The 19,793-nt window shown below is 38.1% G+C and overlaps 1 protein-coding gene across 34 annotated transcripts in view; it reads right to left on the bottom strand.

Moving 5' to 3' along the window:
* GPHN (gephyrin) overlaps positions 1–19,793 on the bottom strand; it is a 241,640-nt gene that overhangs the window by 33,847 nt on the left and 188,000 nt on the right. For all 34 annotated transcript variants that reach the window (XM_026671163.2, XM_026671164.2, XM_087951539.1 and 31 more), the window contains one exon: positions 8,537–8,579. In XM_026671163.2, the coding sequence (XP_026526948.1) occupies positions 8,537–8,579 (43 nt within the window). The remainder of the gene's footprint in view (positions 1–8,536; positions 8,580–19,793) is intronic.

The following is a 19,793-nucleotide window of genomic DNA, read 5'->3' as shown; positions in this document are numbered from 1 at the left end:
TTGCCCACATGCCCACCCGGGCTCTTACCTGACCTTTATTTCCTGATTTTTCAACTTCAGCTGCCAAACGAGGCACAGCTGCAGTTAAAAAAGCAGGAAAAGAGGGCTGTTTCAAAGCCTGCTTCTCTGCACGCAGTGTGCTGATGACGATTTACAGGCGCGCACTCACAGCCTGCAGGGAAGCACATCATAAATCACTAAACCTCGTAAATCACCAAATCAATAGTTAACCCTGTCGTATCCCACCCCTGGTCATAAGTGTAAAAAACAGTAATAAGTTACTTTTTCAGTGCCATTGTAACTTCAAACAGTCACGAAACAAACTGCTCTAAGTAGAGGCCTACATGTACAGGGTGTTCCAAATGTCAAACCCCAAGGGCTGACGACAATATGCTTGATCATTTTATATTTTTTTCACATAAAATGTTACCCTACTTAGGAATGTTCATAGCACTGGTGGGATTCAAAGGTTCCCACCACCAGTTCTGTGGGCGTGACTTGTTGGGCGTGGCTGCAGGGCTGGGATCATGCAACTTGTGCGACTTGCATGACTCGCGAATCACGCACATGTGCATGTGCCAAATGCGCGCTTTGCGCATGCGTTAAAGCAGTAAAAACTAAGCTACTGCCCCTCTCAGCTGTTTAGCACAGCAATCCGCTCTGCCATGTCAAACAGCTGAGAGGTTAAAAAGGACCTAGGAGCAGGGGCCGGAGGGTGGGCCCAACTGTAGAGCACTGGAGAGACTCGGAGTGAACCAGTTCTCTACCAGCTGATCTTTGGCGCTACCGGTACACCGGAACTGGGCCGAACCGGTAGAATACCACCACTGGTTCATAGGCTATGCATCAAACAGTTGTAGAACTCGTTAGAAACCATGGTTAGCACTTCAAACTAAAACACCTATTAAAATAATATTTTTTACAAAATGTATTTTTCTAAAGTATCCATTCTTATTCAACTGAAAATATTTTCCAACTCTATGAGAAAAAGCTTTGCTTTCTTTTGGAATTATATACACTGCTCAAAAAAAGAAAGGAAACACAAAAATAAGATATCCTAGATCTGAATGAATGAAATATTCTTATTAAATACTTTGTTCATTACATAGTTGAATGTGCTGACAACAAAATCACACAAAAATTATCAATGGAAATCAAATTTAGCAACCCATGGAGGTCTGGATTTGGAGTTACACTCAAAATTAAAGTAGAAAAAATCACTACAAGCTGATCCAACTTTGATGTAATGTCCTTAAAACAAGTCAAAATGAGGCTCAGTAGTGTGTGAGGCCTCCACGTGCCTGTATGACCTCCCTACAACACCTGGGCATGCTCCTGATGAGGTGGCGGATGGTCTTCTGAGGGATCTCCTCCCACACCTGGACTAAAGCATCCCCTAACTCCTGGGCAGTCTGTGGTGCAACGTGGCGTTGGTGGATGGAGTGAGATATGATGTCCCAGATGTGCTCAATTGGATTCAGGTCTGGGGAACGGGCGGGCCAGTCCATTGCATCAATGCCTTCATTTTGTAGGAACTGCTGACACACTCCAGCCACATGAGGTCTAGCACTGTCTTGCATTAGGAGGAACCCAAGGCCAACCGCACCAGCATATGGTCTCACAAGGGGTCTGAGAATCTCATCTTGGTACCTCATGGCAGTCAGGCTACCTCTGGCGAGCACATGGAGGGCTGTGCGGCCCCCTAAAGAAATGCCACCCCACACTATTACTGACCCACTGCCAAACCGGTCATGCTGTAGGATGTTGCAGGCAGCAGAACGTTCTCCATGTCTCCAGACCCTGTCACGTCTGTCCCATGTGCTCAGTGTGAACCTGCTTTCATCTGTGAAGAGCACAGAGCGCCAGTGGCGAATTTGCCAATCTTGGTGTTCTCTGGCAAATGCCAAACGTCCTGCACAGTGTTGGGTTGTAAGCACAACCCCCACCTGTGGATGTCAAGCCCTCATACCACCCTCATGGAGTCTGTTTCTGACCGTTTGAGCAGCCACATGCACATTTGTTCATGCACCATGGTCCGCTGGAGGTCATTTTGCAGGGCTCTGGCAGTGCTCCTCCTGTCCCTCCTTGCACAAAGGCGGAGGTAGCGGTCCTGATGCTGGGTTGTTGCCCTCCTACGGCCTCCTCCACATCTCCTGATGTACTGGCCTGTCTCCTGGTAGCGCTTCCATGCTCTGGACACTACGCTGACAGACACAGCAAACCTTCTTGCCACAGTTCGCATTGATGTGCCATCCTGGATGAGCTGAACTACCTGAGCTACTTGCGTGGGTTGTAGACTCCGTCTCATGCTACCACTAGAGTGAAAGCACCGCCAGCATTCAAAAGTGACCAAACCATCAGCCAGAAAGCATAGGAACTGAGAAGTGGTCTGTGGTCACCACCTGCAGAACCACTCCTTTATTGGGGATGTCTTGCTAACTGCCTCTGTTTTCCACCTGTTGTCTATTCCATTTGCACAACAGCATGTGAAATTGATTGTCAATCAGTGTTGCTACCTAAGTGGACAGTTTGATTTCACAGAAGTGTGATTGACTTGGAGTTACACTGTGTTGTTTAAGTGTTCCCTTTATTTTTTTGAGCAGTGTATTATTCAGATAAGATTGCTCTAAGATAATTGCCCAAATCTTGCTTAAATGAAAACTCTTCCATTTATTTAAACTGAATACAGCCTACTTGGTTTTTGTTTGTTTTGTTTTTATATTTTTAAGCTGAAAGAAGCAACCATACCTAAAGCTCCTTTCTCATCCTATTTTTCATACACCAACAAACCTGTAAGATGAGTTGTGCCTGACCCACAGTCACCCAACCTAAGACAGGAATAAAACTCTTAGTCTCCTGGTTTCTAGTTTAGTGCCTTAATTGCTAGACCAGGGGTCCTCAAACTTGGCAACTTTAAGACTTGTGGACTTCAACTCTCAGCTATGCTGGCTGGAGAATTCTGGGAGTGGAATTCCACAAGTCTTAAAGTTACCAAGTTTGGAGACCTCTGTGCTAGACGAAACTTTATAACTAATGTGATTGTGAATCTCAGCTGCTTTATCTCAGATATCTATTTTCTTTCTCTTTAGGGCACACTGGAAGGGCCTTCTCCTGTGTTTATTTATCATCTAAATAAAAACAATTAAAATCTGACAAAGTGGCACTTAGGAGACATGCTTATTCTGTTGCTATGCCTGCCCTATGGAGTAGTTTTAAACCTTCCCATTCCAGATACTCCGACCCTGCTTGCATTTTGGAAAAGACTCTGAAGACCTAGTTTTGTAGACTGTGCAGTACTATATGATCTGGAGTTGGTTTGTGAAAATTTGGGTTGCAGTTGGCAATCTTTGTTAAAAATATAGTTTCATGTAATTTTTAGCAAATGTTGATAACTGACCATTAGTTATCTCTGATTTGTTTCAAATGAGACCATATTTTTATAAAAAAGTTTTGCCAGTGGGTTTTCTATATAGGCTGATTATTAGATGTTTCTTTTCTTTAGTTGGAACCATAGCCAGGAAGCTGTTGTTTAATTTCTGTAAAACAATGTTGTCACACAGCTTTTTTTAGCAATATGTAAAATTATTGAGAGTTTTTAAATATTCTTCTCAGGGGTATTTATAACATTCAAAGGCTTATGTTATGAGCCCCTTGAATAAAATTATTTAACCCTTAAGGGCATAATTTGTCCCTGGTATTAACAAAATCCATAAATGTATAAAAACATTCATTATTAAAAAATATAAAAAACACAAAAGCAGGAGAGGGGCATGTAAGCTACAATAATTGGGTCATCACAAGGTCTCCCAGGTCTTCTGAGACCTAAAGGCATAGCTAGGTTTTGAGGAGCCTGCAGAATAGTAAGGAGGATGGAATTAACCTCACTTCTGAGGGGTGTTTCCTTAAAGCAGACACTACAACAGAGAAGTGATGGAGATACACAGCATGCCTTCTCTGTTAGGTCTGGTGGATGGGCAGATGTAATCAGGGAGAGGCATTATATAAAATGTTGCTACATAAAATTCGTATAGTAAGAATAACAAGTTTTGATAAAAGTTCTTTAAAGTTTAAAACAATGAGGAAGATAATTTAGGAATTAACATTACTGACCTTCACCTCCATGTTTGGCAACATAAATTGTATTTATCAATTTTGGTAGGCTACCATGAAGATAATCCATACTGAATTATACTCCAGTAAAACTGTACTACGTTGATTGTAATCTTTTGAGTTCACATGGATTTTATGCAATATGTAAGTTGGATATATATTACATTTTTTCATAGTAATGCAGCCTTTTTGGTTTAAATTTTTAATAAATTGACAGAATTATTCAACTTATTCAGAACCTATTGGAGTTGAGCAACTAATACATTCATTAAAGAATAATTTATAATTATACTGGTATATGCTATTTGTTGGGCAGTGTTGGGCTTCAGAGTTTTGTGACTGTAGCAATGGACAAATCAGAAACTTGTTTGGACAAGAAACCAATCAGACTCAGTAGCTCAGACTAACCAACTTGAACCCAGGACAAATTTTTAAAAATCAGAAATTAGGATTTCAAAAATGACCAACTAGAAACTGGAATGAACAAAGGACCAATTTGAAACCAAGACCACCAAAATGACCAATCAAGATTAGGCACAAAGTCCAATGAGAAACCAGGATGCTTGACTATAAAGACAGGCTATAAAATTAATCAGTCAGTGCCTGCTCAGTTATTATGGCCTGTGTACCAAAACATCTTTTTTTTGAAGGTATCATTAACAGTTGCTGGTGAAAAATCAAGAAATGTATTTCTTGGACCATGATCACTAAACTTTAAACCCCAACCCTGTTAAATAATATTTTTTTATATAAACCCTGCTCTTAGTTTTAGGCAATATTTCTTAAGACATTAGCTATATCCAGGGTGGGCTTTGAAAATTTTAGAAAGGGTTCTCTTTCCAGTTGCTAGCTGGGTGTGGCCTAGTTGACCTCCTGCACCATAGTGGGGGGTATTTTTGCCCTCCCTGAGCTCCAGAGGCTTTTCTTGAGCCGCCGGGAAGGTGAAAATAACCTCTCCCAACTCCAAAGACTCTCTGGAAGCCGAAAACGGGCCAATTTCTGGCCTTCCTGAACTTTTGGGAGGCCCGTTTTTTTTTTGCCCTCCCTGAGCCTCCACATGTGTTCTGCACTTACCTGCATCCAAAATGAGCTGCATGGGGTCTCCTGGGAAGGGAGGGGAGGGTGGGTGGGGCTAGCCAGGAGTAGGATTTGGGGGTTCTCCGAACTGCATAGAATCTTAGCTAGGGGTTCTCCCTGCAAACCCCCAGCAGTCTACTTCTGTCTATATCTATAGCTATTAATGTAACATAAGCAATTGATTTAATTCTTGTGAGGCAATGATTGCTGGATTTGTTATAATAAAAAACTGAAAATTAAAATAGATGCACGATATCAAAATTTGAGAAATAGGTCTATCTAAAAAAAGACATAAGAAAGAAGTCTGAAAAATCTCTATGGTGAAATTATTCAAAATTGATTACCTTCTATTATCTATATTAATAGTAGTTCATAAATATTTTGAAAATTGATTATTTGTATCTACTTTACTGAAATTATCTTTCATTGATTATTTGTGACTACTTTCTTGCATTTACATGTATTAACATAAAATAGATCTCATTGTGTTATATTGTGCTATACTTCTCACTTTAATTTCATTCCCATAGTTACCTATCCTCTCTTGTGGCACCCACAAATCTGATTCAAAATGGATCCGGGGATGATAGTTGGTGCATCTGGTCATTACATTTCACTCTGTCAGCTAGGTTTACATTTCTAACATTTCACTCAGATAATAAAGACTTCTCTTAGGAATTATATTCCTGAATATTTAACTTTCCCTTTTTTTTACAGCCAGTTGCTATATTTTTTATTATAGAGATTCCGTGATCCAAGCTTCAACAATTTCATTCAATGCTATTTATAATAAAATAAAATAAAATTCTTTATTGGCCAAGTGTGATTGGACACACAAGGAATTTGGCTTCGGAAACATTAACTAATAAGAATCAATAAAAACATTGCTAATCACAAAGATAAAAAGATAATTAGCTTTATATAAATTATTTAATTCAATAATCTAGATTACACATAGCTGTTTCATGGGTGCACTCTGATCTGTTGCCGTACCACAGACAACAATAATGATCTAATACATATCGATTTTACAGTAGACAACGTTGAAAAAGCACTACGCAACCTAAAACCATCTCTATCTATTGGACCGGATGGAATATGTGCCTACTTCTTAAGAAAACCATCCGCTGCCATAGCCAAACCTCTAAGCATAATCTTTGAAAGATCTTTCAGAACCAGCTCCTTGCCCAACCTATGGTTACAAGCCACAGTCATTCCCATCTTCAAAAAGGGAGACCCAAGCCTAGTTGAAAATTACAGACCAATCTCCTTATGCTGCGTCACCTGTAAAGTCATGGAATCAATTATTAACCAATCCATCATCCTCCATTTAGAGACAAACAACCTACTCTCCAATAAACAATTTGGTTTCAGAAAAAAACTATCCTGTAATCTGCAACTCTTACACTGCAAAAACATATGGACTACTCAACTCGACCAGGGCAAAGCAATAGACGCAATCTACATAGACTTCTGCAAAGCCTTTGATTCAGTGGTACACGACAAACTACTCCTAAAAATAAAATCTTATGGTATCTCTGGACAACTGAATAACTGGATAGAAGCATTCCTGTCAAACAGACAACAAATGGTCAAAATTGGGAACGCCCTATCAAATCCAGTACCTGTCAATAGTGGTGTTCCCCAAGGCAGTGTTCTAGGACCAACTCTCTTCATAATCTACATAAACGACCTTTGTGATCATATCAAGAGCAATTGCGTTCTCTTCGCTGATGATGTAAAGCTGTTCAATACCACAGACAATACTACTACCCTTCAAAAAGATCTAGACTATGTATCTGAATGGTCTAACATATGGCAACTCCAAATCTCAACAAATAAATGCTCTGTCTTACATATTGGTAAAAAAATCAGAAAATAAAATACAAACTGAATAGTCAAGATCTTGTTGATGACCCAAGCTCTGTAAAGGACCTGGGAATACTCACCTCTAATGATCTAAGTGCTAGAGCTCACTGCAACTACATAGCCAAAAAGGCATTAAGAGTTGTTAACCTAATCCTACGTTGCTTTTTCTCTGGTAATATCTCACTACTAACCAGAGCATACAAAACATTTGCTAGACCAATACTCGAATACAGTTCATCAGTCTGGAATCCTTATCACGTATGTGATATTAACACAATTGAGAAAGTCCAGAAGTATTTCACAAGAAGAGTTCTCCACTCTTCTACCCGTTATAGAATACCTTACGCCACCAGACTCGAAATTCTAAAACTAGAAAACCTCGAATTACGCCGTCTTGGTCCGACTTAAGCATGGTATATAAAATCATACATTGCAATGTCCTACCTGTCAATGAATACTTCAGCTTTAACCATAACAACACAAGAGCACACAACAGATACAAACTCAAAGTAAACCGCACCAAACTTGATTGCAGGAAATACGACTTCAGCAATAGAGTGGTCAATGTCTGGAATACTCTACCCGACTCTTTAGTCTCTTCCCCAAACCCCAAAAACTTTAACCTTAGACTGTCTACTATTGACCTCACCCCTTTCCTAAGTGGTCTGTAGGGGCGTGCATAAAGCGCACCAACGTGCCTACCGTCCCTGTCCTATTGTTTCTCTTATTCTTTTATTTTTCTTATATGTACCCATTTCATATATTCACAACTATGTATACACTTGTACTTATTATCTTGTAAACAATTGACAAATCAAATAAATAAATAAATAAATATATAACTTTATCATAGTTTAGCATCAACTAGTCAGAGTTTATCATTGCTGACCTGTTTTAATGACTGCATTAAATGCATCATAATAAGCAACTTGGTTCAGTAAATTTTAATTAAAATTAATCAGTTTATTGTTAATACATATAATTAATATGCAGCTTACTGAAAATAAATGTCAGGCTTTGATTTGCTTGAGAAATGAGAAATGTATGTGTCCAGGGTTTCTGCATGTAACATAAAACTGTGTTTTTCCAGTACTCTCTAGCCTGAAAGCAGAAAACTGTTAACTGATTTCTTTTCCCCACTTCCAGAAACTTCTCCTATATATCCTGATGGGTGAAGATGTCTTTACAAAATATTTATTTTACATTTTAGTATATATTTTAATCATGGCTTTACAAATGTCATAGAACATCTGTCCATGACCACTGGGTACAGTATTTTGCATATCTTTCAATCTGTCTACTGAGATCTCCTCACATATACCCATGTGTATTCTGCAGACACAAAAGCCCAGAAAAATAGCTTTAAAAGAAGTCCAGTTACATCACTTTCTATGGTGTCACCAAAGTAATTCCAGCAAAACTCTACCTTATCATGAAGGTATTATATTCCACTAGAGGAATACAAAGATGCAACACTTACTTGCTCGGAGGATGTTCTCCTTACTGCTGCACCTGGATTGGACCTGTAGAGAGAAGAACAGAACTGATAAAGTAGAACAAACATTTTAAAATGACTATAGGAATATAGTGGGCAAGCTCCTGGGATCTGGAGACAGAGGCTATATTCATTTTTTAAAATCTTCTTACACAACTTATATTTAAGAAACTGTTGCTTAACAGTTTGAATTAAATATAAACAAGAGAAACTAAACCAATGTATAGAATACAACTTTTGTTTAAAGTTGAACTGTAATAATTTGAATATATATATTCAATTTCAATTATACTTTAGCTTTACTACCATGTTTCTCATAAAATAAGGCCAGGTCTTATTTTTTTTTGAGCCCTGAAAAAACGGCTAGGACGTCTTTTTTGGGGTGACATAATTTCTTCCCCCACGCACACCTCCACCTAGAGTGCCCCATGCGCACTCACCTCTCCATGAGGCTGCCACTGGAAGTTCCCCAAAGGTAGAGTCACCAGCCACTTCTATCGGCCGGTAGAAGCGACCTCGGGGCAAGCACCCACGCGCACTCATCTCGCCACGAAGCTGTTTCTATCAGCCGATGGAAGCTCTCCAAAGGCAGAGTCACCAGCCATTTTGGGGTGAGGCATGGCTGCCCACAGGGCGCTCCTGAGAGGAGCGCCCCACACACACTCTCCTCGAGGCCGTTTCTATCGGCTGATGGAAGCTCCCAAAAGGCAGAGTCACCAGCCACTTCCATCGGCCGATAGAAACGACTTCGTGGCGAGGGGAGTGCGCATGGGAGAGCGGCTGCAAACTTTTCTTAGCAGAAGGGAAGCAAGCTGAGTTTCTCTCTCTCTCTCTCTCTCACACACACACACACACCACCCCTGCCACTCCTCGTCCCTGCACCGGGTCAGCCAAGCCCTTCTGGCGAGGGAAGGTCTCAGCATCTGCGGGGTTCCCACTGCTGCCCTCCCCTTCCCAGGCCAGACCTTTTCCGGGCACCCTGCCAAAGTCCCAGGGCAGCCGACCTCCCTTTATCTGCTGCCGCCGCTGGTTTGGGGAGCGGGGGGGCACCAGGGAGGGAAGAGGAGGCAACAGAGCTCAGCTACCCTAAGAAGGGAGATTGGGCGGGTTCCTGAAAGGAGACGCGAGAGCGGTCCTCGTAGGAATGTGGCAGGGAAGTGGGGTAAGTGTGAAAGGGTCGCTGCCCCGGCACAGGAGGGCGGATGGGAGCTGGAACGAAGAAGGGCAGGAGAGAAGCTAATCCGTCCTTTCTATTGCACTGGTGAGGGCCGAATATTTGCAGGGGATGGTTGGAAAGGCCTAATTTTAATATGAACCTTGAGTCGTGGGAGGGGAGCTGAACGGCGAAGGCACTCTGCACATGATCCAAGGCAATCCTGCCACAGCTCACGGGTGGCATTGTTAACAGTTGGGGGGAGTCTGATAACTTCAGCGACGCCTCCTTTTCTCTCTCTCTCTCTCTCTCTCTCTCTCTCTCTCTCAGCACCTGAAAGAGCGCCCCTCATTAACCAATTAACCAACGCCAGCCTCAGAATCCCTTATTTTGGCATAATTCGGGATGAGAGAGGAACCCTAAAACCAGGGACTTGGCGACGAGGTGCAGGTTCTTTTTTTTTTTTTTATTGAGTTCAATCACAAGACATTTCTTGATTTCATCGGATGTCAGAGGTGTTCAGAAGAACTTTTGAAAAACTTGTGGGTCTAACATTGAGAAGCGATGAGTTTGGTCCTCTCAAATGGCGGAGGTTAGGGATGGTCTTTGGAGACCTCCCCTCTCTTTTAGCTGAGGGAGACTTGGGCGATTTTAGGCTAAAAGCTGCCCCGGAGAGATTGATCAGAGAATGGGCAAGAAAGCAAAACATTTGGGCTAAGGCCTTTTCTCCCATTCCCTCTGTCGCAATCTCACAATTTTCATCCAGACACAGATATGCATGTGGTTTCTCTCCTGCCCCGCTGGTAGATTCAAAGACAACTAATGTGAGCTCCCCTCACCACGAGGCCGTTTCTATCGGCCGATGGAAGCTCCCCAAAGGCAGAGTCGGCAGCCGCTTCTACCGGCTGATAGAAGCAGCTGGTCACTCTGCCTTTGGGGAGCTTCTATCGGCTGATGTTCTATTGGTAGTAGATCAGGGTATTCTAGCCTAGGCTACCTGCACGGCACTCCTAAAGGCAAGTTTTCTCCCCCCCTTCCCTTCCCATTTCTCTTCACTTCCTGTAGTTCTAACGAACGATGTGAGAAATGGTGGGGAAACGCATGGTTTAAATAGGTCTAAATTTTGGGGGTGGGGTTTAATTTCACCTCATCCCTAGAAATCATGCTGGGCCTTCCTATTGGTGGAAGCCGTATTGTTGGAGAAAAACGGCACAAATATATTAATGAGAAAAATATAATGAAATCTATATTTTACTTCAAATATGAAATACAGAAATAAAATACTTTGGAGACACTTGAAGCTGATTGTAATAGAACATTTAAAACAGGACAAGATAAAATAAACACTGTACTTAACATTTCTAGCTGTTTCTCAATTTGATCAATTATTTCCTAAGCACAAATTTCTTCAAAACTTTGATATTATTGTTTTGTCTTAGACATGATATCTGATTAGCCTATATAGGTGGCTCTTGATTAATAACCACTTACTTGTTCAGTGACTGTTTGAACTTAGAACATTGCTGAACAAATGGTACTTATGAGTGGTCCTCAAAATTCTGGGCATTGCAATACCTCTGCAATCACATGATCTGGGCATTTTGCAACTGGTCCAGCTTTTTTATTAAAGTGGTGTCCCAGAATCACAATTATGATTTGTGACCTTCCCTGCTGGCTTCCCAGAAGCAAACTCATTGAAGAAGCCAACAGAAAGTCAGAAGTCATGGTCACATGAGGTACTCAATTAACAACCCACAGAAATTCACTCAATGTTGTAACTGGGACCTGCCAGAACTGCTGTTCCTAAGCAACATGGTCACATGATATCATGCTTTATGATGGCATCACTTAGTAATGGAAATTCTGTTCCTAATTATTACCCTTAAGTGAGGACTATTGTAATTAGTATTTTTTCTCTTTTAATGACCTTGTAATCCCCTACATTGGTGTGGAGTTGGGGCAACTGAATGAAGCAGAGTGTTTACTGGCAGATGCCCATCTTGTCACCAGTGCAGAGTTTGCAGCAGATAATTACTCATTGTGCCCAGAGAGAGAAATATCTGCCGCTACCTAGGATTGAACTCAGAGTCTCCTGATTGTGAGATGAGAGCTTCACTTCTAGGCCACTGCACCACTCTATAGCATGTCTACAGTATGCATGAATATTAACCTAAACGTATTGTAAATTGGGTATGTTTAGTTTAAAGAAAGCATGTTAGCAAATACAAAGTGCAATCACCGGGGAAAGGTTTGGATTTACTTGAGAATACGATAAGGATCAAGGTGTAGACGATTTGCAGAGGGGGATCCAAACTTGAAATCAAGAGCAGTTTTCTGACTTTGAGAGCTCTTTAGCAGTGAAGAACCTGCTTCTTAAGTTGTGGGTACTCTACCACTGGACTTGATGAAACGAAAATTGGGTAGTAATTTGTCTAGGGTGATATGAGGAGTCTTGCTCTGGACAGAGGATTGCATTAGAAGACCATCGTGCCTTCTAGCTTTATGATTCTATGATTCTTAGTTTCTTGACAATAAATCTAAATAATGGTACTCAGAGTGATTGTTTCTTGGTAGGCTGTATTTTGCTGGGGGGGGGGTGTTTGGACAATATCACATTTTTCAAAGATCACTGAATGAGTGAGTATAACTTTTGCATGCTCTATTAATTGCATAGCCTAAATTTCCAAATATTTGTTTCTTCTAAAAAGAAAAGAAACTTATACTATGAAGTCCAGATTCTAGTTTTACTTGTCAACGAAGAACATTTAACAAGAAAAGTAATGAGGGAGCAAACAATTACTAAGATTAAAATAAGGCCTGTATAGTTCTGTAGCTACTTCTGAGTACAATATTGTACCTTATATAATGTCTGTGGAGATCCTCAGTCATTCAAGACAGAGTTGTCTCAAAGGTGTTTTTTCAAAAGGCAACTGGACTTTTTTCCTTGAGGAAGAAGAACAAAATATTTTGCTTCTCATCCAACGAGTTTCATCAATTGTGATAATGGGGGGAGAAGGGATGGAAGGATACATTCTGACTAGACAATTGGGGGTGAAAATAGAGGGGTTATATTTCTTTGCAGTCATCTGATCGTTAGCATTCTCTCTGAGAGCTCTTGGGGCCACTTGGGGGTTTATCTTTGTCCTTAGGTTCACCTGAATCAGAGTGCAATTGTTTGTAAAATCTTCTTGAAACTGTTGCAGTCTCCAGTCTACAACACAGCCCTTGCAGCAGTTTCAAGAAAATTCCACAACCAATTGCACTCTGATTCAGGTGAACCTGAGGACAAAAATAAACCCCCAAGTGGCTTCAAGAATTCTCAGGGAACGTGCTAATGACCAAATGACTGCACAAAAATACAATCCTTCCATTTCCCTTCCCCTCCCACCAAAATCTTGTCAGAATCTACCATTCCATCCCCCCACCATCCAATCTCAACTGTCATACCTATTCTTCCATTTCACACACACCCACGCTCCACCATCATAACTGGTGAAGCTTGTGGATGAGAAGCAAAACATTTTGTTTTTCTTCCTCAAGAAAAAAACAGTCCAGCTGCCTTTTCAAAAACCACCTTTGAGACATCTTATATAATGATGAAATAATTATGTATTTAAAAAAAAAAATCCAAATATCCCTCTTTCTTCTGTTCCACAGCAGCTTGCCCCAAAGAGACATCTATCTCAGTCTGAATTTATGGCATTAACATAAATCTATTTATTGAAATTAAATAACTTAAGCCAATGTTCCAACCTATGGTGGCTTCTGGTTATCCTTTCCTGGAAAAAAGTTACATTTAAAAATAAAAAGCAACAACTGAAAACAACACAAACTTTCCTACCATAATTACACAGTAATAGTTTCAATTTAAAAAGTGGCTCAGATTTGTTGCTCCCCTTGCCCCAACTTTCCCAGACTGATTAAAATCAAAGCAATAATAACACCTAACAGGTTGGCTTTTGTATTCTAGATCTACTATAAACAAAATTCTTAAATTCATGACTGCCCTGTATAAATGTGTTCATTTGTGTCTGTGAAGCATGAATGAGGTTGGAGGTGGGTTGTTTGGGATGGATAGTGCCATTTTTTAAAAAATGGTTTCTTTGCACAAGTGAAAAAAGTAATTGAACAATATAAAAAATGTTTATGCCAGAGACCTATCAGGAAAAATATAAGGATAAAACATGGAGTAGTTTGTTAAATGATAAATGGAGAAACAAATATGATCATACAACACAGAACATGAGACAATAACAAAGTGAAAATCAAGAGTTTTAAAACACAATATAAAAACAGAAGGATCCTCACACTCTAGAACAGATGTTTGCAAATGGAAAACAGTCCCTTAGAATAGTAATTGTTAAATTAAGTTGCAGTCTCTAGTCAGCCTGATTATTGGGAATTGCCCAGCTAGGCAGGGGAGGAATCAACCGGAGAGTTAGCTTTGAGTCCTTGAACAGTCACAAGAAAACAGGACTGATAAACCCCCACCCTGCCCCAAGTTCCAAGGAACCTTATCTATCTGTTGCCAAGGGAAGACAAGCAGTCTGTAGTAGTCAAACTGAACTCTTCACAAACTGAACTCTTCACAAACTGAACTCTTCACATGTTGACCTATTGCTTGTAGCTAACATTAAGTTCATCATCAAGCTCATTTAGTTTGAAGCTAGTGCAGGGACAAAATCAAAAAATGTATAATGACAAAATGTAGCTGAAACTTGTATGATGATTCAGCTTCTGTTAAAATAACAAATCTCTTGACTGTTTGGAAGAACCTTATTATAGAACTGAATTTACCACTCATCAAGTTTAATATTATGAAAATTTATCTTCTATCCATAGTGATGAAAACTGAATGGGATAAAATGAGTTTCACAGATTTTTTTTTAGCTGAAACCCTATCTAATAAAAAACTGTTACTAGTTAGCATTTCCATTTTAATATATTGTATACCATTATCTTCTAACTTAGTATGGGCTTTACATCAAAATAGCTACACATATATAATAAACCTTTGGAATAGGAAAAATAAGTTCCTGCCTCCCATTTATTTCCAAATGTAATATATGAAATAACTTTTTCCATTCTTTTTCTATCCTTGTGAATATCCTAGACATCTTACTGCAAAGCAGCTGGCAAAGCTTTATTTTGAAAGGTATATATTAAAGCACAAGAAGTAGAATACAAGAAAAGAAAGTCTTTTATTTCCTATGCTTTTCTGAATATCCAAAACATTACGAATCCTATATTACCAAAATGGTGCATGAACAACAATATGGCTGCCACTTACGTTATTCTATATATATCTAAAGAAAAGTGATTATACAGATAATCGATATGATTATTTTTGTCTACATCACAATGATTTCCATTTGAGATATGGCTGAGTATAATAGATATTTCTTTAAAACAAGTATGTACAGGATTCTGCTGGCTCAACCCATTTTTTCATGGAAGTCTCTTCACAGAAAATAACAAGTGCATGTCTTTTGTATTATTTCAAATATATATTTTTCTTTCCTTTGTTCTGAGTTCCTATTAGAAAAAGAGCTTTAGGCAAATTGTAACTACATTCTGTTGTTTAGTGAAGTATTTTTTAAAAAAGTAGATCAACTATTTTCATGGTTTTGAAGTTACATTTCTCCAATTTTGAAAATGCTAAGTAATAACTCTATAAAAATGAATATTACATCACAGGTGAAATTAAGAAATTGAAGGAGATGGAAAATAATGCATATGATACCTAATAACAAAAAGGTCAAGTACGGTATGATAGAGCTGAACTCTGCAATAGTGATAAATGTTTACTTTTAAAAATCCATTTTCATCTTTCATACGAAGTCAGAGACTCTGAGTGCTGTGGTCATGAAATATTCATGTTAAATTTAAAAATTGAAACGATTTTTTTTTACCAAACCAAAACCGCAGTATAAAGAAGCTGATGAAAAATGCTGACCATGTGCCTATAATCTTTAGGAAAGTTTTAACAAATTACTTACCTTTACTATATCATAACAAGATTAGCACAGAGTAAGTACAGTTAGAAGCTAAGAAGTCAAATAAAGTACTGTACAAAGATGAAGAATTTTTAATATAATGTAAACAACTAATTCTTATAAATATTTTTTAAGTTCATGTATAATACAATATAGGAAACTCTAATAACAAAAAAAAACCTTCCCACTGATTGAAAGCAATTTTTCAAGAACACTAGAAAGATTTAATTTACAGAAAGGGTTACTATTCATCATCAAAAAGGCATGCAATATCTAGAAGCATCACTAGAACTCCAACTCAGTGGACCAATACATACATACTGTATAAACATATATATAATATTAGCCAAGACAGAGGAAAATGTCATGGATTAGGTAAGCTATAATGAAGGAAGCAAGATAAATAATGCAAAGCAATTATGATGTGAGAGTTATTTTCTTCTAACTAACATCAAAACATTAGATTTACTTTATAAACAGGAGATCCATCAATATAGGTCTTTTTCCAGGTTTGCATTAACTCAGAACATTTACTGCTTCTATCAGCAAATGACTGGTAGCCAGCCCATTTTGCCTGGGCTGAGAAATTATGAAGGGTCAGCTGTGGTTAGTACGGGATGGAACACCACTAGGAAATTCTAGCATTATAGAACAGGTTCATAGGCCAAAAAGTATCATGGAAGGAAGAAATGGAAAACTATTTCTATGACTATCTTAAGGACTGTGGTAAAGAATATTTTATCACAAATTTATTTTATTTTTTCATGAGTATTAAACTTAATAAAAATATAAAATATCTCTTAAAGTTGTATTTTTTTTCCTTTATCTTAAAATTGTTAATTTAAACATAAGAGTTGTCTTTTGCAATGGCCACACTCATGCTTCAACATATTAATATTTGGGACCACAAAGGGCAGCTGTTACAGGAAATGTTTCTTGAGGACTATCAGCTGAAATAACAGACTTGAATTCATTTAGCAATAATTCTTGCAGAGCACTGAACATATTGAAGATACATTTCTCTAGATCTATTGTCTATGAATATCACATTGGCAAATTTTGCAAAAAAATTTAAAATAAAGTGCTGCCAGTTAACTGGAGAATTGATACAAATCAGTCTGTGACACTGCTTTGGTAATGCCTAAAGAGCATTAAGTATAACTTTCAAACTTTCAATAATGCAATAATGCTTTCAATAATGCATGCAGAAGTATAATATATATCACAGTTTTGTGTGTGTGTGTGTGTGTGTGTGTGTGTGTGTGTGTGTGTATAAACTATATCTGGTGTAGAGAAACACTGGAGAAACATATTTGCTATTAAAAATGGTGATTTGTGCAAAAAAAAATGTAAAAACCATTGTTTCTTTTTTTGTGAAATCCTACTCAAATAAAACATATACTGAAATTATTGGATTGTCTTCCAAAGTTAGAAAATAAAAATGTTTCAGTGCTGAAACTACCTGACATGGATGATAAACCAATTTTTATAACCATAATCCACTGGACTATTGACAGCATTGCAGTCACTGGCTGCTTTCTTTAGAGAAGAATTCTTGCTGATTAATTGTAACAAGACCAAGAATATGATTTTTAAAAATAAAGTCTAAGAAGACAAACTAAATCACTAAAGAGCGTACGATCAAACAAGTGGCATCTTTTAAACATTTGTAGATGATTTATTAAGCTTCACGTAGGTGGCCTGAAACTGATGGTTACACAAAATTCTCAGGCAAGTGCTGAGTCTTACTGTCTTATGAGGCACATACAATATTACCATATTGAGTTTATTCTAAGTTTCTGAGAAAGGTAGTGGTCCTTTATATGAAGCAGTGATTACTTCCAATCAAAATTGTAATCAAGCATACAATATAACTAATTTCTGTTGGTAGATAATTAGATAGAAAACACATGCTTCAGATTTAATCTATACTTAAACATTATTTATTTAGTTAATTTTCATTTTTATTAGATGTTATACTAACTTTCTTATGCCATCAATGCTTTAGATCAGGGGTGTCAAACTGGCGGCCTGCAGGCCAGATGTGTCATGCACAGGCCACACCCATCCCAGTTCCACAAAGGGGAAAAACGTCATGACACATCTTGTGACAGCAACGTGACACCGCGAGTTTGACACCCATGCTTTAGAAATTACTGCCTTTTTGTGATGTAGTATTTGCTGTAAACCATGAAATAAAACTTGATTACTTGATTTTAATGTCTGTTTTATGTGTTTTCCTGTGTGTGTGTGTATCTGAGAATTTTTGCCTTACAAATCTGTTTATAATACACTATATTAAATAAATAAATAATAAACTCCTCATAAGGACTTAAATCAATAATGACTCTTATTTTGAGATGCAGACATTTTTCACATGTCCACATGCAGAGTATGATATAGACATGTCAGTGTTTAAGCCACAGTGCTACTTAATGTATGTAAACTATTAATGGAAACAACTTTCTTCCATGTAGAAATTTCAAGCATAGATTCATTCAAACAAGTGTAAGAAGTTTCAAGAACTTTCTGCTTTGAACCTTAAAGGGCTTAACAGGCCAAGCACAGAGTCATGGGCCACCCTTCAAATTTATAGAATAGAATAGAATAAAATAACAGAATAAAATAACAGAGTTGGAAGGGACCTTAGAGGTCTTCTAGTCCAATCCCCTGCTCTGGCAGGAAACCTTATACCAAATGGTTGTCCAATCTCTTCTTAAAAATTTACCCTTTGGAGAGAAAGAATAACTTTTGAGATATGGACAGAAATGAAATCAAATCTACCATAAAGCATAATTAAGATATGCCTTGGACTGGCTAACATATATGCTAGATTTTTGAAATAATCTGAGAAGAGTTGTAATATACTAAATGTGTTTGAAATATATACCTGAAAGAAATTATTTGTAATATAGAAATTATATGTCAGTACAATATTCCATAAACAGTACTAAAATAAAGTTAAGGAGAAACAACATACAATTTGTTTGCTTCTGATCAAGCAAATCTTGATGAAAGGCCAAAGCATGGAAGGACAGAAGTAAAAAGTGTTTGTGTCTTAAAAAAAAAAAAGACTTTTAATCCTTAAAAACAGTCTGCAAATAGTCAAATGTGTTTTGATTTAAAAAATCTGTAAGATTAATTTAGTTCCTTGGTGAAACGTTAATTAGTAAGAAATTTCAATGTGTTCAAATAGATGTGTAGAATCAGAAAGAGAAGAGTCATATAGCACACATCAGAAATGTTTATATGATGGTTTTAAGTTCTGGAGAAAAAAAGGCCAGTAGCATTAAAAGAAATAAAATAATATAGAGAAGACTTTTGTCTGTGATAGAAGAGAGCCAAAAGATCATTTAATTTAAAATGTTTTCCATGTTAGAGTATCTATACAAGAAAGAATATAAATCTGTCAAAGAGACAATGATTACTAACAAAGACTTATTTTATATAAAATAAATGATAGAAAGTATCTTAGTTCCCTATGGTGGGAAAAAATGACCACCTTAATTGATGAATTGTAAGTTAAGAATAATTTTCACACTACATTGCCTGTTGCAAAGGTATGTTTTCAAAAGGCAACTGGGCTTTTCACTTTTCATCCAAGATGCTTCTTCAGTGCTGACTGAATGTTGGGGAATGGAAGGATTTCAACAACCAGTCATCTGGTTGTTAGCACTTTGAATGTCAGCCATTAGCTCTCTGAGAGTCATTGAGGCTCCTTGGGAAGGTATCTGTGCCCTCAGGTCACCTGAATAGTGCAAATGGGAATGGAAACTTCTTGGAACTGCTGAAAGAACTGTGTTGCAAACAGGAGATAGATGATGTCATATCCCTCCCCCCCTGTTCAATCTTAATGTAGATGGCTTTTTGACCCCTCCCTCAAACCAGCAGCCCTCTCTGTCCAGATTATTTTAATTTAGTTTATAGTATACTTAGTGAAAATGTTCTTTTATAGCTGTTCTCTTTTACAAAATCTCACTACAATTCCTTGTTCCTCATTGAAAAAATATTGGCCAAGTTCAAAGAACTGTACAATATTTCCATTGGTACAAGATAGTTAATTTTGGTTAATACCATAAAGCAATGTCCCACC

This window comes from Notechis scutatus, chromosome 1 (assembly GCF_049901735.1).
Source record: "Notechis scutatus isolate UNSWTSFEM ecotype Mainland chromosome 1, rNotScu1.2, whole genome shotgun sequence".
NCBI lineage: Eukaryota > Metazoa > Chordata > Lepidosauria > Squamata > Elapidae > Notechis > Notechis scutatus.
This window is presented reverse-complemented; position numbering and strand designations above follow the sequence as displayed.